Genomic DNA, 25,335 nt, shown 5'->3' with positions numbered 1-25,335 from the left:
GTTATAAAATACTGCTGAGGGAAAAGAAAGAACTAAATGAACAGACAGAATTTCCATGTCCAGAGATTGGAAAACTCAATGTGGTCAAGGTGTCAATTATCTGCAAATTAATCTATAGAATGAACGTAATTCCAATCAAAATCCCAATCAGTTATTTTTTTTAGGAAATGAAAAGGATGATATAAAATTCGTATGGAAGCACAAAGAATCTAGAATAGCCAAAATGATCCTGAATAAGAATAAAATTGAAAAATTTAATTACTGATATTAAGACAATATATACTTACAATAAGTTACGGTAGTCAAAGCAATGTGGTGTTAATGCAAGGGCAGATAACAAAGGGACCAAAAGAACAGAGTGAATATCCAGAAATAAATAATGGTTTAGGACAAAAGATTCTACTGCAGTAATAAATGGTACTGAAGCCACTGGATAAACCTGTGAATAAAAATCAACCTCGACTCTGAAAACAAATACAATCAAGCTTCTAGAATAGAAAAAAGAAGACTGTTTTCATGACTCTGAAATCGGCAAAGATTCCTTAAAGAGGGCATGAAAAGCCCTAACCAGAAAAGAAAAGAAAAGAATAATATACCAGACTTTGTTAAACATGAGAACTGTTGGCTAAAAGACATCATTAAGAAAGTGAATCCATAAGCCACAGCTTGAAAAACCACACTCACAATATACACATTCAGCAAATGACGCATATCAGAATAAAGAAAGAGCCCCTAAAAAATCATTAATAAAAAGACAACTCAGTTTTTTAAGATGGAGAAAAGACTTAAACAGGAATTTCACAAAAGAGGATATCCAAATGATCAATAAACATATGGAAAGGCTGTCATATTATTATTCATCAGGGAAATGCAGAAAAATACCATGGTACCTCCCCGAACGACAAACTGATAAATACCAAGTGTTGAGGAGCATGTAGAGTAACTGGAACACTCATACATTTCTGGAAGGAACAGCATATGGGTCAACCACTAAAAACTATTCAATATTTTCTTAAATTAGTCATTACCATACCTAGCAATTCCACTCCTGGTATATGCGCAAGAGAAGTGAGTACCTGTGTCCACCAAAAGACAGGTACAAAAATGTTGGTAACAGTTTCATGTATATAGCTCCAAAGTGGAAACAACGTAAATGTAAATGTATACCTACAGGAGAACAAATAAATACCCTTTTATATAGTCACAAAATGAAATACCTCAAACAATAGAAAGAAAATTATACGCAAAATTTGGATGAATCTCAGACATTAAGTGGAACAAAAGAAGCCAGAAACACAATAGCTAATATTGTATGAAGTTTATGACAAGGCACAAGTGATCTACAGTTAGGAGAAATCAGCAAGATCATCTCAGGTGAGAAGAGGGGAGGCAGGTATTGATTGGGAAGATGTAAGAGGACTTTATGAAAGGATGGAACTTTCCTAAAGGCGCCTGGGTGAAATCAACTCTTGATTTCAGCTCAGGTCATGATCTCAGGATCGTGGGATCAAGCCCTGTGCTGGGCTCCACACTGAGCTGGGAGTCTGTTGGTCCTTCTCTATGTGTTCCTCCCCTGCTCTCTCTGTGTCTCTCTCCCTCTAAAGTAAATAAGTAAATAAAATATATTTTTTAAAAAGGATGGAACTGTTCTATGTCTTGATTTAGGTGGTGATTATATAGATGCACACATGTGTGAAAATTTCTTATGCTGTAAGCTTCATCTTTATGCATTTCAACAAATGTAACTTGAATTTCAACCAGCAATTCCGGCATCAGCCTCCACCTGAATGCAGTCATATAAGGAACTCAATGTAGAACCACCTTGATAAGCCTAACACTTAGACCATTAGAGATAATAATTAAAAAAAAAAAAAAACTGGGACTCCTGGATGGCTCAGTCAGTTAAGTGTCTGCCTTCAGCTCAGGTCATGATCCCAGGGTCCTGGGATTAAGTCCTACATTGGGCTCCCTGTTCCTCAGGAATCCTGCCTCTCCCTCCACCACTCCCCCTGCTAGTGTTCCCTCTCTCACTGTGTCTCTCTGTGTCAAATAAATAAATAAAATCTCTAAAGAAAGGAAAGGAAAGAAAAAGGCCAAGGCCATTTTAAGCAACTAAGCTTTAGGACATTCTTTATGCTTTAATAGACAACGAGAACAGAATTTGTACCAGATGTGGGTGCTGCTATAATGGAAGCCTAAAATATGCAGCCTTGACTTTGGAGCCAGATGGTGGGCGGGAACTGGAAGGCTAGAGACTCTCTGTGAGGACTTGGAAGGACAGTGAGGAAAATACATTGGAGGATGAAGAAAAGGGACTCTTGTTATGTGGTGCCAAAAAACGGGTAACACTATCACCTGAGTCATGAAAAACAGAAAAACTATGCAAAGAATTCATGAACTATAGCTAAGATGTGTCTAGGCGGAAAGAAGAAAGGGACAAGTGACTTCTTATGGCTGCCTATGACAAAATATAAGAGAGACGTAAACTAAATAGGGTACTATTATGATTTTTTTTAAAAAGATTTTATTTATTTTATTTATTTGTCAGAGAGAGAGAGAATGAAAGCGAGCACAGGCAGACAGAGTGGCAGGCAGGGTCAGAGGGAGAAGCAGGCTCCCTGCCAAGCAAGGAGCCCAATGTGGGACTCAATCCCAGGACGCTGGGATCATGACCTGAGCTGAAGGCAGCTGCTTAACCAACTGAGCCACCCAGGCGTCCCAGGGTACTATTAGGATTTTGAGAGGGAGTATCAAAATGACAGGATCTGTTGGATTCAAAAATGAAACTATTGTATCCTTAGACTCTCCAGCAAAAGACTCACAAGGTAAGAAAGGCTTGTCACCACCAATAAAGCAGGGCCTAGGGTAAAGCTCTTGAGGGTATGACTGTGTGTCACTTGTGAAGACCTCAGAATGATCCATGTGATAGCTGGTAAGTCTTCTGAGAGTCTTAAGACTGTGCTTGGTAGACTCTGTCACCTAGACAATAAGACTTTAAAATGTTTTTTTATTTTAAGATTTGTTTTGAGAGGGAGAGTGCGTATGAGCTAGAGGCAAAGGGAGAGAGAATCCAAAGCAGACTCTGCACTGACACCAGAGCCCAAGGTGGCCTCAGTCTCCCAACTTCGAGATCATGACTTGAGCCAAAACCGTAAGTCAAATGCTTAACCGACTGAGTCACCCAAGTGCCCCAAACATTAAGGCTTTTAAGAATTGAGTGTACTGTGGCGCCTGGGTGGCTCAGTGGGTTAAAGCCTCTGCCTTCCACTCTGGTCATGATCCCAGGGTCCTAGGATCGAGCCCCACACTGGGCTCTCTGCTCAGTGGGGAGCCTGCATCCCTCTTTCTCTCTGCCTGCCTCTCTGCCTATGGGTGATCTCTCTCTGTCAAATAAATAAATAAAATCTTAAAAAAAAAAAAAAAGAATCTTAAGTGTACTGTCTCACATCAACCTCACAGGCAGGCTTAGGTAGAGAAAGATCTGGCTCATAAAGAGACACGGGTGTGATTTTCACCTAAGTGTTGACTATAATTGTATATAAAAGACCTCATGAAGCTTTTAAAGGAATTGTACTGGCATAGATTAAAAGGGACAGAGATAGCACACAATGAGATGAGGCCTTGGAACCCCTAAATGCCTACCAAAAGAAACAGATTGAGAATCTCAGCCCATGCAGAGACAAAAGTCCTAACCAAAGTGCATTTTCTGACCAGGGAGAAAGAATGAGTACATTGTCAGGATTTCTGCAGATCGGTGACTACTACTCTTCCCCAACCCTTTTTGAATGGCAGTATGTACTGCATCCTGTTTGTCTGTCATTACTTTGTATTGTGGGCGGGGCAGATCTCACAATGAGCAGGACTGCACTTGGTGACCTGTACTTTGCTCCTGAGGAGCCTTGTCTGCACCTAAACCTGATTCAGATGACGTATTATTAGATGTTGGGCCAACACAGTAATCGGATGGGATCTGGAACCATTTGCTACCCAGTAGAACACATTCAAAGAGCAGATTTGACTCTCCTCCAGGCTTTCAGAGCTGAAGAGACCAGACTGTCAGGTCTGGAGACCCAGGGTCATGCCCTAGAAATATGGATGAAGAAGAGATAGACCATGTCTTATCAAAATGAAAGCCCCACCCTAACTCAGCACAATCTTTAATTGGATCAAGCAATTAGCCTTCAGTCTTGGCAGGAGGTAAATGCTCTCGTGGAAGATGACATTATTTACAGCCTTTGAAGTTCTTTTTATATACAGTATTTAGATATAATAAAAAATTACTAAATATGGGGAAAGGCAAGACCATATAGAAGAGAAAAAACAGGTAAAGTCCCTGAATATTTTTGTTTAGTTTGCATGTAAAGGCCAATTTCTTCAGACAAAGGGTATCTAGAAATTTCAAGTCCTCTGCCTCATCTCTGTCTGCCAAAAATTCTTGCTCCAAAATTCAGGAACCCACTCTTACCCACAAGTGCCCTTACCTTAGCATAACAAACAACTGGGGTTGTGAATTTAAATGACTTTACAATTCTGCAGCCCGTACAATCAGGCCTCGGGTCTAATCATCAACCATGTGTGTCTTGCATCTATAAAGATAAGAGATTGCTTTCAGGCCACCATAGGGGTTTTCTGGTTATTCTCCACACACTCAGCCCCTAACCTCAAGAGTTTGGGGTGCCAGGGACTGTGCTGATTCTCCACAAAGACAGCCCATCCGAAATAGCAGTTGTGATGGCCATCACCACCTGCTCAAGTCCTGGATAATCTTCAGTGCTTCTTCAAGGCCGTCTGGCCTACTATGGCTTCATCCTGGCCAATCCCTACTGGAGGGTATGTAGCCCAGGTTATAGAGTCCACAGAACTTAGCCTCCAGGGACACGGCACAGGAAGAGAAGGAAGAGAAACGAGACTGGTGAGGTGGACAGAGAATAACCAGCTCGCGCCACTAACCTTTTCTCAGGAAGTTACTGAAGAAAGTGCTCCCCCAGAAGAGAGGGATAAGGAAGGAAGAGGAAGATGTGTGATGAGGAAAGAGGAGAATGAACACAGCAGAGACGTGAGGGGAGTCGCGAGACTGATGAAGAAAGCAAGTCCTAAGATGCCAGTTGGCAAGAATCCCTATAGCAAGTTAATTCTAGAACAAGAGGACCACATTTTGAAAATTACTGAGACATTACCTGGATCATCAGAAAACACGCGTAAGGAGTTTTGCAGTTTTGAGGAAAAGTTTGAGGGTGAATTAGTGATAAGAACTAAATAAGTTAGTGATATAAGACTGAGTAAGTGAAAATTTTAGAAGATTATTAGTTATGGGAAAGACAAAAACACATGCAAAAAAGGAAACATAATCCTAATAGTCTACATGGATCGCCTTTGAACAGAATCTGTAGTTCAAATGATATAAACTGAAGACTTTCTAATCTATAGATTTTACACGAAGATTTTACCTTTATTACACGAAGGTATTTTATACAGTTGTCTTTACTCTTGGCTCTGGATGGAGTTGCCAAGTTACCTGGGAATCACACCATGGACAATGGAGAGGGACCATGGACCATATTTTGAGAAGCAACCCTTCATCATTTAGCATTGTGTACCAGTTAGACACTTCCTCCTTTCCTCTCCTTCACAGGGAGTTCCATGCTTAGCCTAATAATGCTTATCTCTGTATTGTTCATGTTCTAGAAACTTCCATGGATGGGAGGTGCACTTATTGAAATCCCAAGAATGCATTTTATCTAGGGAATATAGAATTTATCTCAATTTTTTCTGAGGCTCAACCCAGTATTTCTCTTCTAGGTTCAAAACTCTTATTAATATTACCAAACTAAAGATAATGAAAATGCTTGGCCATCTTACTATGAAAGAAAATAATAAAATGTAAAATGGGGCTGGATAAGAAAAACATTTTAAAAGTTAACTTACTCGTATGAAATCCATAAGTGTATTATAAATGAAGGCTCCTCTGGGAAGAAAAAAGCAGCTTCCAGGACTCAAATCATGGAAAAAGAACAGTTCTTGTTCCTAGATTAAAACAATAAATGCATCTCAAATCTCACTGCCATTGATCAATATTCACTATACGTATGTGACATGCTAGGAATGACTCAGTCACAATTTCCATCTTCTAATGACTGACTTCCCGAAGCCCCCTCAATACTTACCTCTATGTACTAGTGCATATAAAATCACAATTTGTATTTATGGTTAGTTAGCTTTTCGTTCACCTTTTATTTACTGCTGATTTCTGACTGGGCACCGGGGAGCGTGGACCTCATGGGCAGAGAACGTGGCACAAAGTTCAGACAAGATCACCTCGGGAGGTGGGCTCTACCTGATGGGGATTGTATCATGGCTGTCACCACTGAACACCTGCCCCATGTTGCCACCATCCAGCATCTGTCTTTGCATCAGCCCTGCAAGGGCTTCCGAGGAAGAGACGAGCACAGGGAGTCCCAGAAGCAAATACCTGGGCCCCCACATAACATAGCTCCTAAATGGCCCCATGGAGACTGAAACCCGGGTCTGCCTGCTCTCAAATCTCCTTCTTTCTTTCTGCCCTGCTGCCCAAATACAAAGTATGTTATTTTTGTTTCATGGTAAGAATGAGAGAAGGGTGTAATGTCTAAATTTAACAGAAGACACGGGAAGGCAAGAGGTGAGAAGACACTTAGGAGATTAGCATGCAAGAACCCAACAGCAAAGTCAACTCAGAGTGCTAGCAAGAACAGAAGACTGGACAACAGATGAAGAGACACCGAACAACTTAATCAGAGGCCAACAAGGAAAATCCCCATCCTGCTGGGGACCAGGACACGCAGGTACCTTTCCAATCTTCCTGTGATCTCGATTCTTGGCTTCCTCTTGGAACTTTTCCCAGGTCTTCATCATCTTGTTATCAGGGAAGGAGATCCCGTAGATCCTCTGCAGTGTTTCCATTTTGGGATTTCCCTCCCAATACGTTGAGGAATTCTACACATCCAGTAGGATTTAGGTAAGCACACCAAACATTTGGTGACAAATAAACCTGATTTTAAACATGTGCACAATTTTCTGCAATATCATCCACGTGGCTTTACTTAAAGATGACTTTTAGTACTCCTGGAAAGACTGTGAAATGGAGTCTAATTAAACCTGCCCAGCCCAAATCCATCAGAAAATGATTGAGTCCACTGTGGACTGTGGGAATGGGAAGTGTGGGAGAAGGGGAAGACAGGCAAGGCCAAGAGTAACTGCACCACCAAAGAGAGCAGCAGCAGAGGAAGGGGGACGTGATAATCCAGTCAAGTGTTCTTGTTCACTTATGGTGATTTGAGAAAACAATATCTTTACATCTATAAATCTATATATCTTAACAATCTTATGTCTATATATCTTAACTATCTATATGCAGATCAATATCTTAACATGCCATATGAAAAAGAAAGGCAAAGTAAGGTTCGATAATAAAAAGTTAACAGCTACTTGTAAGGTACTAATTATCAAAAATGTAAAAAATTATAGTATTTTTAGAAGTTTATGTAAAAATTAAATAATGAAGTATTTCATTATTTCTGCAATGTTCAGATTATAAAAGATATGATTGAAATTCCTCATTATCCGGGTCATCTTAAGTTTGCTGTATTAAACAAAAATCCTTACCTTGAAAATTTTTATGGTTTTAATTTTCCCAGTGTGTCTTACATGGGGGCCTTTGCAGAGGTCAATTAGCGGACCGCACCTATAATGAAATATTTCAGACATGCCCAGATAACAGTTTCAGCTTTACGGATCATTCATTAAAAACTGAGTTTTCATGTTTAAAGTGAAGGATCTCACTTATTTATACATCTTTGGTCAATTTTTAATTTGGGGACAACTTAAAATAAAATTAATTTTTAATTTAGGATAAAGAGGCAATTTATCTAGCCTTAGATCCCAGTATTCCCTTCTCTGCTCAAATTCAAAAGTTACAGGGCTCCTAGGTGGCTTAGTTGGTTAAGTAACTGCCTTCGTCTCAGGTCATGATTCCGGAGTCCAGCTATGAAGTCCTGCATCTGGCTCCCAGCTCCACAGGGAGTCTGCTTCTCCCTCTGACCTTCTCCCCTCTTATGGTCTCTCTCACTGTCTATCTCTCAAATAAGTAAATACAATTTTTTAAAAAAAATTCAAAAGTTACATAATCTTCTGAAAGTAACTGTACATAAAGACCCCACTTTTCAATGTCATATCCCAAGGCTCTTAAAACCCTTCCACTTTCATAAAATCAAAAAGTCATTCCCCTGCTCTACACTAACTTTCAAAACCAAAATTACCTGCAATTTATACAAAATATACTAACTTGATACCTCACTCTAAAAATAAACTTCACCAAACCCACAGAAGGTACCCCAACAAGAGTGAACCATGATGCAGGCTCTGGGCTCTCTGTGACTGTGACATGTCCATCATGTGAAGGTCCATCACTTGTGTTTCATGTGTCAGTTTGTGGGGGGTGTTGAGAGTGGGCGAGGCTGTGCACAGGTGAAGGGGGGGGTACAGGAGAAATTGTTGTGCCTTCTCTATTTTGCTGTAGATCTAAACCTGTTCTTAAAAATCAGGTCTGGGGCGCCTGGGTGGCTCAGTTGATGAAGCCTCTGCCTTCCGTTCGTTCAGGTCATGATCCGAGGGTCCTGGGATGGAGCCCTGCATCCAGGCTCCCTGCTCAGCAGGGAGTCTGCTTCTCCCTCCCTCCCTCCTTCTGCTCCTCTTCCCTGCATGAGTGTCCCAAATAAATAAATGAAACCTTTTTTAAAAAAATCAGAACTTTCTTACACTGTTGGTGGGAATGCAAGTTGGTAGAGCCACTTTGGAAAACAGTGTGGAAATTTCTTAAGAAATTAAAAATAGAGCTTCCCTATGACTCTGAATGGCACTACTGGGTATTTACCCCAAAGATACAGATGTAGTGAAAAGAAGGGCCATTTGTACCCCAATGTTCATAGCAGCAATGGCCATAGTCCCCAAACTGTGGAAAGAGTCAAGATGCCCTTCAACAGACAAATGGATAAAGAAGATGTGATCCATATATACTATGGAGTATTATGCCTCCATCAGAAAGGATGAATACCCAACTTTTGTATCAACATGGACGGGACTAGGGGAGATTATGCTGAATGAAATAAGTCAAGCAGATAGAGTCAATTATCATATGGTTTCACTTACTTGTGGAGCATAAGGAATAACATGGAGGACATGGGGAGATGGAGAGGAGAAGGGATTTGGGGTAAATTGGAGGGGGAGACAAACCATGAGAGACTGTGGACTCTGAAAAACAATGCGTGGGTTTTGGGGGAGATGGGGGTTGGGTGAGCCTGGTGGTGGGTATTAAGGAGGGCACATATTGCATGGAGCACTGGGTGTGGGGCATAAATAGTGAATTTTAGGACACTGAAAAAATTAAATTAACTTAAATTTTAAAAAAAGAAAATTTGAGGAAATATATAAAAGAAAAAAATCAGGGCTGTTTTAAAAGTAAATAAATAAATTTCAAGAGTGTTCTATTTGTTTTTAGGCTCTCTGGCATTATGACAAAATGCTTACTTGTCTTTTGGTTTACTAAAACAGAACACTGACTTACAATGTAACTCTCCGGCCAAGGTTTAAAAGTGGTGTCAGAGATGACACAACTATTAAAACAAGGTGGTGGGTATTATAGAGGGCACATATTGCATGGAACCCTGGGTGTGGTGCAAAAACAATGAATACTGTTAAGCTGAAAATAAATTAAAAAAGAAATTTGGTGGCGCTCCTGGATAGCTCAGTTGGTTAATTGTCCGACTCTTGATTTTGGCTCAGGTCATGATCTCAGGGCCGAGCAATCAAGCCCGCATCATGTGCTGGGCATGGAACATACTTAAGATTCTCTCTCTCCCTCTGTTCCCTCCTCACGGGGACAAAAAACAAAACAGAACAAACAAACAAACAAAAGGCACCTAATACTGTTGCTGGGAATTCACTCGTACCTCTAACAAACAAGGACCCCCAAACCTTAATAAGCAGACTTTTTTTCCAAGAACAGAACATTTAAAATACAAATGACACAGTATTTATACATCTGTGTAACAGTCAGAGGAGAGGTCCTTAAAAATCAATTAATTTAAGGAAAATTTAATAAAGAAAGTGAGTTGTTCCTTAACTACTGTAACCAATTTTAAATATTTTTAAAGTTCACTGCTTAAAAGGTTAAAAATAACAATGAATACATAGAGGTACTGGTTTATTCACCAAAGTGAAATAAGCTTTAAAGATGAAAATATCATTTCTTTGAATGACCAGGCTGTATTGTTCTCTGCCCAAAATGGAAGTAGTAAACCAACAATCAGAGGAATGGAAGAAATGCCTAATTAACACGAAAGACCTCAATACTCTAATCTTTAAATAACCCTATAGAAAGAAAAGCAATTCATTTTCCAAAAATTAAACTGGCAGAGTAAGAAGTGTCAGTGTTGACCTAAGTAAGGCTCAAAGAAATAACCAAAAAGGCTCAAGTATTAGAAGCCAGAATTTTTAAAACAGCATATCTTTTCTATTTCCTCGTGTGTCTTTAAGCTTTAAAATGCAAATTCTATTAATTTGAATTACAGGTAATGAATAATAAAACCTTATCAGGTCATTGGAGAATTGAAAAAATAAGGCAAGCAGGTATCTATCCTGTTTCAATGTCAAAGGGCAATGAGTTCATATTATAATGCAAGAAATGCCCTGTGCATAGCTTTGCTTAAAGGGGAGATGACTTGACTTACAGCACAATTAATCCCCAGAACCATAAATACTTAATACTAATTACTGTGGAAAGTAAATGCCCTTAGGAGGATAGCTGTGATTTCAATTACATAGACATCAGATCTTCTAAGATGGACCATGAAGGTCACAGAAGCAGCCAGCCAGCCAGAACACACAGACATGGAGGACAGCAATTACCTGTCAGGTAGCTTTAAAAACAATGCATGAATAAAAAAGGGGCTCAGAACTAAGTCATGTGGTACTGACTTCACTTGCCTCTTCCTACTATTTGATTTGCCTTTGGTTCCCAAAACACATTGTCTTTCATTATGTTTCATCATGACCATCTGGCTAATGCATGAAAGTTAATGCTCTTGGACTCCAGGAAACGGGGAATGTGGTGAGAGGCAGAAAAATCACTGTGGGATAAAGATGGCCTCAGCAACTCTCGCTGCCACATTAATAAGAATATGGAAGGGCAAAACAAAATTCCCTTCCTTAACAGCCCCCACTAAAATGTAAGGCACTGGACAAACCCAGTCTCACCCATGGGGGGAAAGGTGCCATCACCTCTAACGTCCAGGAAACAAAAATTCAGGGTTTAGCAACAGCCTGATAAATACAAACGAAGAGGGAGTAATTTCCCTTTGCTGATAACATTCTGGAGTCCCAAACCCAAGTAGTACATCAACCATGAGAATTTACAAATACACCATCCACCCAAAGACCAACTGCTTCTACTTCTCACACCAAGTTTACCACAAGCAATGCTTAAAAATGCTTTACCTGTAAACTGTCGTAGTTGGCGTGTTCACTTTCTCATTCAGGATGCGGCACTTAAATTTATTGTACTACAAAGAAAAATATATTTGCATATTATTATGTGGGAAGAAAAACTTTTACTTTCTTCAACAGACACTGAATGGATGTCTACTGTGTTTTAGCTGCTGAGACCCGGGAAATACCATGAGCTCACAGCTGAGAACAGTAGTGTCCAAACCAGGAGCCACGAGCCCGAGTGGCTACAGAGCACTTGCAATGGAACCAGTCTGAAATGAGATGAGCTTAAGTGTGAAACACAAGGGATTTCTTACTGTGAAGGACAGGATGTAAAATAACTTATTAAGTACTTTGATGTCATTGCTTCTCGGCCTTTTGGCTAAGATCAAGTGAAGTACTTTGATGTCGGTCACAGACTGAAGTGATATTTTTGATATAATGGGTTAAAAAATGTTATAAAAATTAATCCCACCATTCTTTTGCTATTAGAATGTGGCTAACAGAAAATTTAAGATTACATATGTGGCTCAGATTTGTAGATTACATTACATTTTTATTTTTTTAATTTTTTATTTAAATTCAATTAGCCAACATATATAGTACATCATTATCACATTATATTTTTAATTAAACAGCACTGTTTCGGAAGATTCTGATTTTTTTCATCGCATTTCCAAAATGTATTTCTTTTAAGTTTTTATTTAAATTTCAGTTAGTAGTTTCAGGTGTACAATATAGTGACTCATCACTCCCATGCATCACCAGGTATTCACCACAGGTGCCCTCCTTAATCCCCATCGCCTATTTCACCCATCCCCCCACTCACCTCCCCTCTGGTAACCATCAGTTTGTTCTCTGTAGTTAAGAGTGTTTCTTGGGTTGCCTCTCTCTCTCTTTTATTTTCCCTTTGCTTATTTGTTTAGTTTCTTAAATTCCACATATGAGTGAAATCATTCATTTGTCTTTCTCTGACTTATTTAGCTCAATCCATGTCTTCCTAGGAAACATTTCATTCTTTTTTATGGGTGAATAATACTCCATTGTAGGTTTATAAACCACATCTTCTTTATCTTTTCATCAGCTGATGGATACTTGGGTTGTTTCCATATTTTGGCTATTGTAGATAGTGGTGCTATAAACAGAGGGATATATGTATCCCTTTGAATTAGTATTTTTGTGTTCTTTGGGTAAACGCGTAGTAGTGTGATTGCTGGATCCTAAGATAGTTCTAGTTTTAATTTTCTGAGGAACCCACATACTGCTTCCCAGAGTGGCTGCGTCAGTTTGCATTCCCACCAACAGGACAACAGGGATCCCCTTTCTCCATATCCTTGCCAATACTTTCTATTTCTTGTGTTGTTGATTTTAGCTATTCTGATAGGTGTGAGGTGATATCTCATTGGGGTTTTGATTTGTGTTTCCCTGGTGATGAGTTATGATGAGCATCTTTTCATGTGTCTATTGGCCATCTGGATGTCTTCTTTGGAAAAATGTCTATCCATGTCTTCTGCCCATTTTTAATCAGATTACTCTTTCTTGGGGTGTTGTTTGATAAGTTCTTTATATATTTTATATATTAACTTCCTATCAGATATGTTATTTGCAAATATCTTCTCCCATTCAATAGGCTACCTTTTATTTTGTTGATTGTTTCCATTGTCATACGGAGCTTTTTATTTTGATGTAGTCCCAATAGTTAATTTTTGCTCTTATGTCCCTTACCTCAGGAGACATAGGTAGAAAGAAGCTGTTACAGTCTCTGTCAAAAAGGATACTGCCTGTGCTCTCCAGGATTTTTATGGTTTTAGGTCTTGCATTCAGGTTAGAAGATTCCAATTTTAACAACATAAAATAAATAAAACTCTGAGGACATGGCTGTTCTATTGCATAAAACGAAAACAAAGTTTATAGAAAATGATCCTATCATTACATTAAAAAGTTACCAGACCCTTTTCTTTTCTTTCCTGCTTTCATCACTACTACCTTGGTGCCAGGTACTTTTTATTAAATGATTATTTAAAGGGGATAATTGTTGAGAGAAAAAAATCGATTTGTATGATTTAACTTTTATGAAACATGAGTATGTTTCATACTTATATGTTTAAATCAAATCATTTTTTTTCACAGACATTTAAGTTTAGTTCTTAAGAGTAGCTGCAAAATGGCAACCCACAGAACAGGAGAAAATAATTGCAAATCACATATTTGATACAGGATTAATATCCAGAATATATAAAGAACTCCTATAATTCAACAACAAAAAACAAACAACCTAATTACAAAGTGGGCAGAGGAACAGACATTTCCCCAAATAAGACACACAACTGGCCAACAGGTCAATGAAAATATGCTTAACATCACTCCTCATCCAAGAAATGCAAATCAACGGCACAATGAGATACCACCTCACACCCATTAGGATGGCTACTACCAACAAAACAGAGAACTACAAGCGTTGGCGAGGATGTGGAGAAATTGGAACGTTTGGGCATCACTGATGGGAATGCAAAATGATGTGGCTCCTGTGGCAGACATTCTGGCAGTTGGCAGAGAATTTCCATATGATCCAGCAGCTTCTGGGTATATACCCCAAAGAACTGAAAGCAGGGACTAGAACAGATATTTTTGCACAGCCATGTTCGCAGAGACACTTTTCACAATAGTCAAAAGGTGGAAACAACCCAAGTGTTTACCAACAGATGGATGAACAAAAAAATGCTGTCAATACATATGACAGAGTATTATTCAGCCTTCAAAAGGAAGGAAATTCTGACATAGGCTACAACATGGACGAACCTTGAGGACATAACGCTAGTGAAAGAAGGAGGTCACAAAATGACAGATATGATTCCATTTATACATTCTTAGGGTAGTCAAATCTGTAGAGGCAGAAAAAGGGGAGCTCATGTTTATTAGGTGTGGGGTTCCAGGTGGAAAAGAGAACAAAGCTCTGTGGATGGATGGTGGTCACGGTTGTCCAATATGAATATACTTAAAAATGGTTAACATAATAAATTTTTCTAGTTTGCGTATTTTCACACACACACACACACACACACACATGAGAAGCTGCAACTTTACCTAGCCCAAACCTATATTTTAATTCCAGCCCACAGAACTAATAGTCTTACGTATTCAAATCACGTGCTTTCTCTGATATGATTTTAAAATTAAAACCAGGGGGCACCTGCATGGCTCAACAGGTTAAGCATCTGGCTCTCAATTTCAGTACAGCCATGATCTCGGGGCTGTGAGACTGAGTCCCCTGTCAGGCTCCAGTCTGGGCTGGGTGTGGAGCCTACTGAAGATTCTCTCCCTGTGCCTCTGCCCCTCTCCCCCCCTTCCCCCACCCCTGCTCACACGTGTGCACACACACTCTCACTCTCTCTCTCAAAAATAAATAAATAAAAATTAGATTAGATGAGGAATATATTTACATACGTTGGTCAAAATAATATAAAGAGAAAGCAGAAGTGGCATTGAATTTAGCAGTCAGAATATTAACAACACTCAAAATTGATCTCATTTATAAACGCACACGTGAAAATGATTCAGCTGGTCCTCCACCTACATAAATCTGCATTAAAATGTTCCAGGGGTGCCTGGGTGCCTCAGTAAGTTAAGCCTCTGCTTTGGCTCAGGTCATTATCTCAGGGTCCTGGGAGCGAGACCCATATTGGGCTCTCTGCTCGGCAGGGAGCCTGCTTCCCCCTCTCTCTCTGCTTGCCTGTCTGCCTGCTTGTGATCTCTCTCTCTCTCTGTCAAATAAATAAATAAAATCTTAAAAAAATAAAATAAGGGGCGCCTGGGTGGCTCAGTGGGTTAAGCCGCTGCCTTCGGCTCAGGTCATGATCTCAGGGTTCTGGGATCGAGTCCCGCATGGGGCTCTCTGCTCAGCAGGGAGCCTGCTTCCTCCTCTCTCTCTCTCTGCCTGCCTCTCTGCCTACTTGTGATCTCTCTCTGTCAAATAAATAAATAAAATCTTTAAAAAAAAAAATAAAAATAAAAATAAAATAAAATAAAATAAAATGAAATGTTTGGGACTCAGTAGGGACATATCACATTGGGTGACTAGGGACCACCTCACGGTAGGCTGCCAAACTCTGGAACAATGTGGCAAGCAACACTCAATTATCTGTTTAAAAAAAAAAATAAAAGCAGTCTATGTCAACTAATCATTTTTAATATTCCTGGCAAAAGGTTTTCTCATTCTGAAGAGTTTCCCGAAATCACCTTAAACATTTCGAGAAGCACTTCCTTGCTGACTTCCAGTCTTTCGAAAGGCTGCTTTTCTTTGATGATGGTCTTACAGATGTCCTCCAAGGCTGACAATTCCGTGCTGGACACCGCCCTAAAAAGAAGAGCAAGGGAGGGTCAACACAGATTTCTCAGCCGTCCTGCGATGTCCTTTCTGTAGACCGTTGTCACTTAGCAACACGCTGTCTGCACTGAGGAATTCTGTGTTTTACTGCACCGGGCCTTCGGAGAGTTAGACGTCCACAGGCACGCCAGATCTACTCATGGCTCAAAGAAGAATCCTGAGGGAGGCCCTGGACAGAGGAAATGATTTACCCACAGTTCTCTGCAATTTGAAAAGCCCTGTTAGGATCCTCCCGGGTTAGAGGGTAAGCTCCTTTGAGGTCTGTTTTTCGTGCGGTCTAGCTTATACTTCATGCATCGACACTTTTGTTCAAAAGAGCTATAATAAGTGCCCACAAATCCCTGCCTTCAGTGACTATAGAATCAAGGCTGGGACAGATCTGTGGGTGTGAGTTGTCGTGTCCAGTCTGGCACTCACAAGGAATGGGCCTCTGGGAGCCAGAGGCTGACCCCTTTCACCTGTTCCCTGGTTTACTCTCACTCCCCTTCACCCATGCCGGCTTCCTTGCCTTTCCTCAAACAAGCCAGGCATAGGCCCACACCAGGGAGGTTCCAGAGGCCTAGAATGTTCTTCCCCCAAATGTCCATAAATACACTCCCCTCCCCGCCCACACACACACCAGCCTCAGAACTTGCTCCCTTCCTCCGTCTGGGTCCCTGCTTCAGCACCTCTTTCCCCCTTCCTGACCACGTGTCATGGCACACACCTCCCCCTACCTGGCTTCTTTTCCTCCCTACCACTCATCACCACCTGACAGTAGATGGCTGTTCGTTTGTTTCTCGTGTAAGCTAAACAGACTGTGAGCTCCACGGGGACAGACTAATCTGTTCCCTGCTGCATCACCAGCATCAAGCACAGAGCACAAGATAGACGGTCCGAGAATCTCGTTGAATGGTACTGGGTGCTCCGTGCGGTGGTGAAAGTTAAGGACAAAAATGTACCAAAGTCATCTAGCAAGAGAAATCATGGGTCTAAATGAGGCAGAAGTACGAAGGAAGAGGAGAGGGTGGAGAACCGTTTAGGAGATAGAACTGGATTGAGGGCGGGACAGAAATGGGAAGGTTTCAGCTTTGGCATCTAGTCCTTAAGAGCCATCGGGAGACAGCTGGTGGGCTGGGGCTGGGCCTGTGGCTAGTGATTTCAAACACAGACCTACCCAAGGCGAGGCCTCTCTGTCTACTCTGCCCGGTACTTATCTGAGCAAGATGTCTGGCCAAAGTGGGTAGCGCCCTTCATTATCATGGAGTGGAAACTGAACCGACCGCTCTCTGGGGATTACATTTGGGATTCTGTTCTTAAGTTAGTACTAGGCTCTGGTATATTTATCTCACATGAGATGTCATCTCATGTGAGATAAATGGTATATCACTTCCTTCTGGGGAGAAGAAAGAAAGTTGGAGAAGCTGCTCTGGAATCTAAACTCATAAAAAAATAATTTTCCAACGTGCCCAGTCTATACTCAAGTTACAGAACATAGACACATTCACTAAATTAATATGTAACCATGATACACGCATGCCTTCAGAAGTGGCTCTGCAGGGGTGTTACCTGTCTCCAATGAACGTGTCATAATAAAATCCATTTTCAATGGGTGGACCATAGCACAGGTGGCCTCCGTAGTAGAGCTCCATGGCCTCCCCGAGCACGTGAGCACTGGAGTGCCAGTACACCTGTGGGGAACACAGAGGCCAGTAGCTATTGCAATGACGGCATGGAAAACTGTCAGTCCCATCACACAAGGAGGCAAGCGGATCGCCTTTAAGGGGACAAATGCCAAGACACAGAGCAACATCAGTCTGAAAAAAAAACCACTTCAGTGGGGGCATCTGGGTGGCTCAGTCAGTGAAGCGACTGCCTTCAGCTCAGGTCACGAGCTGGGATCGAGCCCCACATCGGGCTCCCTGCTCAGTGGGGCTCTTGCTTCTCCCTCTCCCTCTGCTGCTCTGCCTGCTTGTGCTCTCACCAAATAAGTAAAGAAAAATCTTGAAAGAAAGAAAGAAAGAGAGAGAGAGAAAAGAAAAAAGAAACGCTTTAATGCCCTTGTTGAAGAGAACACTTTCTGAGAGCTCCTGGCAATTACACCAGGGTCACAAGCTGGGTTCTACTGTGAACTGCTGTCCTGAGTCTCAGCTGTAAGCACAGGTCTGAAACCACTTCTGGGTGTCTTCACTTGCAGAGCGGTCGTGAAAGCCTCCACCACCCACTCGGGACGCTGAGCAGAGTAGCTGCCCAGTGTGGAGTCCAGCCCAGTGTGGAGGGAAGCAAGGAGTGACAGACACCAGTTTCCTTCCCTTTCTGTCCAGGGACAGCCTCTAAGCTGAATGCAGAGGACCAGAGTAGCTTGCATCTACACGGCAGTCTTCACAGGTTGAATGGATTTTGACAAGATCGCTCTGGAGGGAGACAAGTGTGGCCTGGGAATGGCAGCTGGCTGCCTGAGAGCCCCGGGCAGCCCACACGTGAGTTCTTTTACCACTGTCCACGAGCTGCTCTACAGGTCTACAAAGTCGGAAAGTTGGGTTTTGAATCTGGTTTTGAATGCCCAAGGAATGGATGGCTTATGGATAAACTAAAGCTAACTGAAGTCATCAAATATAGGTGCCAAAGAAGCAAGACAGTGGAGTTCCCTGGCAGCCCCTCCTTTCCCTTATTAAATAGGAAACATTACAATGAGAAAGCTGTTTGACAAATAAAATTGATCGAAACAGAGGTAGCTGGCTGGCTGGGCAGGCTACGTGCAATCCCAACCCGCAGCCTTAGGCTGGGGCAGGATCTGCAAACAGCCCCAGAGTGTCAGTCCCTGGGCACAGCCCCTTTGCTCCGGATGGTGCTGGGAGGGCAGAGTAACTGTCAACATGAACCCAAGTCTCTTCTTTGGTGCGTTGTCCACACCTAGATATTTGTTGAGCCGAATACTGAGTTAGGTGCTAGGGATACAACAGTGAAAGAAAAGGAGTCACCCCCCTCACGTGGTTTGCAGCAGTGTGGGAGAGAAAAGCATCAGTAAACTAGGTCAAGGGCATAATCACAAGGTGAGAAGAGCATTTAAGGGGAGATGGACAGGGCACTGTCATGAAGAGTTAACAGTGAAGACTCTGCCTGCACAGGGAGTCAGGAAGGTCTGCGTGGCTAACATGTAAGGGACAAGGCAGGGTAGCCTGAGAAAGGCTGCAGAGGGAAGAAAGGGCCAGCAACCCCGCAAGCCTGGGGCGGAGCTAGGGTGGGGGAGGTGGCTGGGGAAGAGGGAGGCTGACTTTTACTCTAAATGCAATGAGATGCAGTGAAGGGCTTTAAGCAGAAAAGAAATCATTCAATTTACATTTTTGAAACATCATTTGGTAGCAGTACGGGAAGGGACTTTAGGGGAACAGGACAGCAGGTGGGTAGTTTTCCCGGGTTGTGGTAGAATAATGTCATCGTAGACTCTGGGATGGTGGCAGTGGAGTTGGGAGAAGTGGCCAGATTCAAGACACAGCAGGAAAGTAAAGGCTTACTAATTAATTCGAGACTGTTGAGGAGGGAGCAGGCAGTAAACACACACAGCCTCCGAGACTCCAGGTAGAGCCATCAGGTGTGGCGTGGAGGTGTACCGAGATGGCAGACAGGGAAGAAATCCTGGGATTTCTGGGCCCACAATCAAGGGTTCCACCGTGGCCATGCTGAAGACCCCCGTACGATCTCTGTGGATGGAGCTACCCCGCAGGCAGCAGTGTACACAAGACTGAGACGTGTCCTGCTACAGATAGAAGAACTGACAGCGGACTGTGAACAGACGGGGGGCAGCTTGGAACGGGAATCTAAAGACAAAGGGTGCCATGACTGAGCACGGAGGAACTCTCCACTCTGCGGGCAGATGAAGGAGAAAAAGCCAGCAAAGGAGACTGAGAAAGAACCAAGGGTGGGAATGAAGCCAGGAAAGCAATGGTGGCATGGAGGACCTTAAAAGAAGGGCATGGGTCATTGTCACTTCTGCTGAGAGGATCCAGAGGATTGGTGGGGAGGGGGGAAATGGCCATTGAAATGGGCAGCAAAGCCCGATTCAAGTCCTGAGGGACTGGAAGAAACTACTATCACCGGTTTCCCTGGGACTTCCCCCAAAGATTTAAAGCAGAATAATAAACACCTATATATATTCTTTTACTGGACAATATGCTTACAGAAGGAAATACCATTAGCTGTGTTTTAAACTCGCAAGCTGTTGCCATCTTACAAAATGCCCTTTGTTTTTGTTGTGCGTATGTATCAGCTTTACGTGAATATTCTTCCTGTCGTTTTTCTATATGAACTTATCTGGAGGGCAGCAAGAGTTTCTTCTGTATGTTACATTATGCTCTAACTAGTCTTACAAATAGAATCATCTTTTACAATATAAAAGGTCTGGAATTTTTCCATAAGGCAAAAATGCTTTTAAAAAATCATTAATTTCTCATTGTTTTAGATCTGAGTTTTCAAGATTTGCTTTTTTTTTTAAAGATTTATTTATTGGACAGAGAGAGATCACAAGTAGGCAGAGAGGCAGGCGGGGTTGGGGGGGAAGCAGGCTCCCTGCCAAGCAGAGAGCCGGATGCGGGGCTCAATCCCAGGTCCCTGAGGTCATGACCTGAGACGAAGGCAGAGGCTTTAGCCCACTGAGCCACCCAGGCGGGCCTCAAGATTTGCTTTTCTATACGGTTTCTTTTTCATGAATATGTGCTAAATAGTCATAAGTTGCTTTATGTTCAGTATCATAATATGTCCATAAAATATGTGAACAGACACAAGTAGATTTTAATCCCTATTTTACAGATGAAGCTCAGAATGGCGAAGTAACTTTTCCAAGATCTTGATGCTTCTTTTAGTAACAAAGACTTTTGTTGTTGTTGTTCTGGGAATTTGTTTTCCTGTTACTATGGACATATTAAGATACTGAACATAAAGCAACTTATGAATATTTAGCACATATTCATGAAAAAGAAACTATATAGAAAAGCAAATCTTGAGGCCCGCCTGGGTGGCTCAGTGGGCTAAAGCCTCTGCCTTCGTCTCAGGTCATGATCTCAGAACAGACACTTCTCCCATCAAGACATACAAATGGCTATCAGACACATGAAAAAATGTTCATCATCATTAGCCCTCAGGGAGATTCAAATTAAAACCACATTGAGATATCACCTTACACCAGTTAGGATGGCCAAAATTAACAAAACAGGAAACAACATGTGTTGGAGGGAATGTGGAGAAAGGGGAACCCTCTTCCACTGTTTTGGGAATGCAAGTTGGTGCAGCCTCTTTGGAGAACAGTGTGGAGATTCCTCAAGAAATTAAAAATAGAGCTTCCCTATGACCCTGCAATTGCACTCCTGGGTATTTACCCCAAAGATACAGATGTCGTGAAAAGAAGGGCCATCTGTACCCCAATGTTTATAGTAGCAATGGCCACAGTTGCCAAACTATGGAAAGAACCAAGATGCCCTTCAACGGACGAATGGATAAGGAAGATGTGGTCCATATACACTATGGAGTATTATGCCTCCATCAGAAAGGATGAATACCCAACTTTTGTAGCAACATGGACGGGACTGGAAGAGATTATGCTGAGTGAAATAAGTCAAGCAGAGAGAGTCAATTATCATATGGTTTCACTTATTTGTGGAGCATAACAAATATCATGGAGGACAAGAGGTGTTAGAGAGGAGAAGGAAGTTGGGGTAAATTGGAAGGGGAGGTGAATCATGAGAGACTATGGACTCTGAAAAACAATCTGAGGTGTTTGAAGTGGCAGGGGGGTGGGAGGTTGGGGTACCAGGTGGTGGGTATTATAGAGGGCACGGATTGCATGGAGCACTGGGTGTGGTGAAAAAATAATGAATACTGTTTTTCTGAAAATAAATAAATTGAAAAAATTTTTTTAAAAATAAAAAAAATAAAACCTACCTATGTGGTAGGGTAACTGGGGACTCCAGGGGCCAGGGTCACTTGGTAATGGTTTGGCAAATAAACATTTGGTGAATGTGTTTACCTATTATCATTTGCATCAACAACCACACATAATTATGGAAACCCTACAATCTGATGTCAGATACCATGTTCTGAGCACAGGAAGCAGAGGGGCCTGCTGGTTCAGCACCCTAGAAAGATTTCCCGTGATAACAAATGTTTTCTTTTTCATGAGGTCACTGAATTCGAGGAGGGAAAACCCCAAAGATGCCCACATCTCCAAAGAACATTTAAGTTGGTAGTTCGTCCATCCCCTGCCATCCCAGTACCTGGCAGACTGAAAAAGTTCAAAGACTCTCAGGAGGGACACCTGCAGATAAACCAAGAGCCAGTGTGGGAAGGTCTAAGTAAGGATTTCAGGTGGAATCTGGGCCCTGAGTTGAGGATCAAAACTAACTGCCCTGCCAGCTGTCATGGCGGCTCTTGGTTCCAGCCCCCATTTAACTCCTCCAGAAACTGACACTATCTGAAACCTTCAGTTGTTTGTTTTCTTGTTTACTACCTCCTCCCACTGAATGTAAACTCTTGAAACCCTTGGAAGCGGGAGTCTCCAGGCTTTGTCCACTGCAGCCCTGTAGTGCCTATGCGTGCCTCTAAGGCCTTAGATGCTAGTCAGCCGACTGAGGGAATTTATAAAATTTTAGAGACTAGGGATGACATCTAAGATCAAGTTAAGAGACAGGTGTTAACAACTCACAAGAAAAATTAAATAATACATATATGCTATGTATTTCTTCTAAAAATTGCTCTTTCTGAATCACTTTTAAATGTGATTTTATTAATATTGTATTATTTGGCTATTGGATTATTATACCTCACATGCTTTAAAAGGAAAAGTAATAATAATATGCTTCTTATAAGTTTGGGTTGATAAATCAAGAAATTTAGCCTAAGTTTCAAGATTAATGTAACCTAAGCCAATAGGTTAGGTTTTAGGTGGATAATGGGCTGCATGAAGAGAAAACTACAAAGTCAAGGTAACGATGCATATCAGAGATCTACATGAAAATCTGGTATCTATTTTACAGAATAGTACATTAATAACTATTTAAAGGATATCTGAGTTTTGGTAATGTTTTCAAACTCTCCTACACATATTGTATTATAAAGTAGACCCATTTTTAAGAATCTATTAAACTTCATTTGGAATATACATTGATTTTAAAATAAAGCATTATAGCACAAGGAAACAATTATTTTAAAAGACGATAAATAGGGGCTTCTTTAAAAGCTGATATATATTTGTACTTAGTCCATAGAAACTCATGAAATACATACTAAACACCAATAAACAAATTTTAAGTCTTAGAAGGTTACAAAACTCATCATTCTTGACTTTAATGTGTGTCTTTATGCATAATATCATTTATAATACAAAGTTTGTTTTGTTAATTGGATTTTGAATACTTACAGCTTGAGCTTCCTCATTATCAAATGTAAGCAGCTCTAGAATGGAATCCCCTTCCAATGGACGGTCCAAGTCCCACAGTTCACCATTTACTTTGGCTACAACTGCGCTTTCAGCCAGTTCTGGACTAGTAAGAGAAAAGTCACTTGGGAGTTAACCTTATCACATTCTACAATGATTCATTAAAACAAAAGATTAGAATAATTTCCAGGGTTTTTTTCTTAAGTGAATAGAAAGTACAAATGTAAACTAATAGAATAGATTTTTTATTTCATAACGTTTATTTTAAATACAAAAGTGGTACACATCCACCGTAAAAAAAACAACAGCAACAACAACAACAAAAAAAAACCAACAACAACAATACTTGGAAAAAAGAAAAAACAGAGAACAAAATAAAAATCACATCTGAATTTACCAACCTGAAATAACTATTCCTAACATTTTAGTACATGTCTTTTTAGTTTTTTTCTATATCCACCCATCCTTCTCTCTCTCTCTCTCTCTCTCTCTCTTCACACACACCCCACACACATTTATTGTTTGAAAATTATTGACAAAACAACACATTAAGAACTGGGAAAGCACAGAAAAGCAAAGAAGAAAAAGAAAAAAAAACCCTCAATCCCAGCACCCAGAAATTGCTGTTAACATTTTGTTGTATGTCCTATCACAATTTTTGATAAATATATATATCAATATAAAAACCTAGTAATAGTACCATTCTGGATATATTATTTGGTAACATACTTCTTTTTTTTTTTAATTTCTTTTCAGCATAACAGTATGGTAACATACTTCTTAAACTCAGTAATGTCACACATTTCCCTGACAACAGACACACCTGAGAAACACACTAGTAAGACTTACTTACTGAATCCTCTGTGGCTGAGCATTTGAGGTATTTCTTTGTGAGGGGTTTTGCTTTGTTTTGTTTGGGGACAAATAATACTGCAGTGAACACTCTTGAACACACATCTTAGTTCCCAGTCATTTCCTCAGGAAAAATTCCTGAAGACTGCTGGGTCAGGAGATGTGCTTTAATGACCTCTGTTGGAATAGTCTGCCAAATGTTCCAACCGGGGGAAGGTGCAAAGATAACTTTTCTCTGTCCCCTCATAATGTCAGGTACTATGAGACCATGTCCTCTTTCCAGTATGATGTTTGAACTTCTGTAAGTTCTGTAAGGTGAGCAGTGGTACAGAGCTGTGGTTTAAGAGCACCTACTCCGGTGTCAGACCAACCTGGGTTTAAACACTGAACGGTGTACTCTCAGCCTCAGTTTTCTCATCTGTAAAATGGGGTTTAGAGGAGCTTCCTCATCCATTTATCTTAAGGATTAAATAAGGCCATACTCACAATAAAAACATCTTACTAAATGCTAGCTACTGTTATTAATGTAGTAGAATTTTATTTTCATTTTTAATGGCTGTGTATACTGCTAAGGGTTCTTCAAATCCTTTCTCTCCTTCCTGGGCAGGAGTTTGCAGCCTTCCTTGCAGCCAGATGTGGTCACGTGACTAGGTCTGGAAGCAACGGGTGCAAGTGAAGTGGCCTGTAGCACTTCCACATCTTAGCCTTAAGACCTTGGAGAGCCCCTCTCCAACCCCTCCCCACCCTCTGCACACCACAGCGCATGCGCACTGTTGCCCAGGCCCATGCAGACAGCGCATCACGAAACGTACAGACTGATGATTCAACCAAACGGTGGGAATTCAGGTTTCCAAATGACTTATGCAGAGGAGTGCTGCCCTGCCAAGCTGGCACCCCGCACCTCCAGACTGCTACTGGAGAAAGGCTTTGATCCTGTTTACACCACTGAATTTTTTGTGGCCTCTGTTGCAGTGACTTAGCCTGATCTTAACTAATACAGAAGACTGAGGACCCGGAGGTGAACACCAAAACACATGGCACCGGCTTAGCAAATGGGCAGTGAGATGTGGAAAGCCAGTGCCCCTTGCCGTGGCATCATTTGATATTCGATATTTGGTAAGTATCAAATATTGATAGATATTTGATTCAATAGTTGAGAACGTGTTTGGTAAAG

At 41.2% G+C, this 25,335-nt stretch overlaps 1 protein-coding gene across 3 annotated transcripts in view; it reads right to left on the bottom strand.

The window, feature by feature from the left end:
• The window catches only part of TARS3 (threonyl-tRNA synthetase 3), a 60,805-nt gene that overhangs the window by 28,029 nt on the left and 7,441 nt on the right, over nt 1–25,335 (bottom strand). For all 3 annotated transcript variants that reach the window (XR_014313273.1, XR_014313274.1, XM_082736646.1), the window contains exons 3-9: nt 23,292–23,415; nt 17,453–17,574; nt 15,757–15,874; nt 11,530–11,594; nt 7,642–7,720; nt 6,826–6,972; nt 5,926–6,024 (exon numbers count right to left, since the gene is read on the bottom strand). Coding sequence is in view for 1 of the 3 variants with exons in the window: in XM_082736646.1 (XP_082592772.1) it covers nt 5,926–6,024; nt 6,826–6,972; nt 7,642–7,720; nt 11,530–11,594; nt 15,757–15,874; nt 17,453–17,574; nt 23,292–23,415 (754 nt within the window). In the remaining 2 variants the exon portion in view is untranslated. The remainder of the gene's footprint in view (nt 1–5,925; nt 6,025–6,825; nt 6,973–7,641; nt 7,721–11,529; nt 11,595–15,756; nt 15,875–17,452; nt 17,575–23,291; nt 23,416–25,335) is intronic.

Source organism: Mustela nivalis (genome assembly GCF_964662115.1).
Source record: "Mustela nivalis genome assembly, chromosome: 6".
NCBI lineage: Eukaryota > Metazoa > Chordata > Mammalia > Carnivora > Mustelidae > Mustela > Mustela nivalis.
The sequence above is the reverse complement of the archived record's forward strand: the minus strand, read 5'-3'. Positions and strand labels throughout refer to the sequence as shown.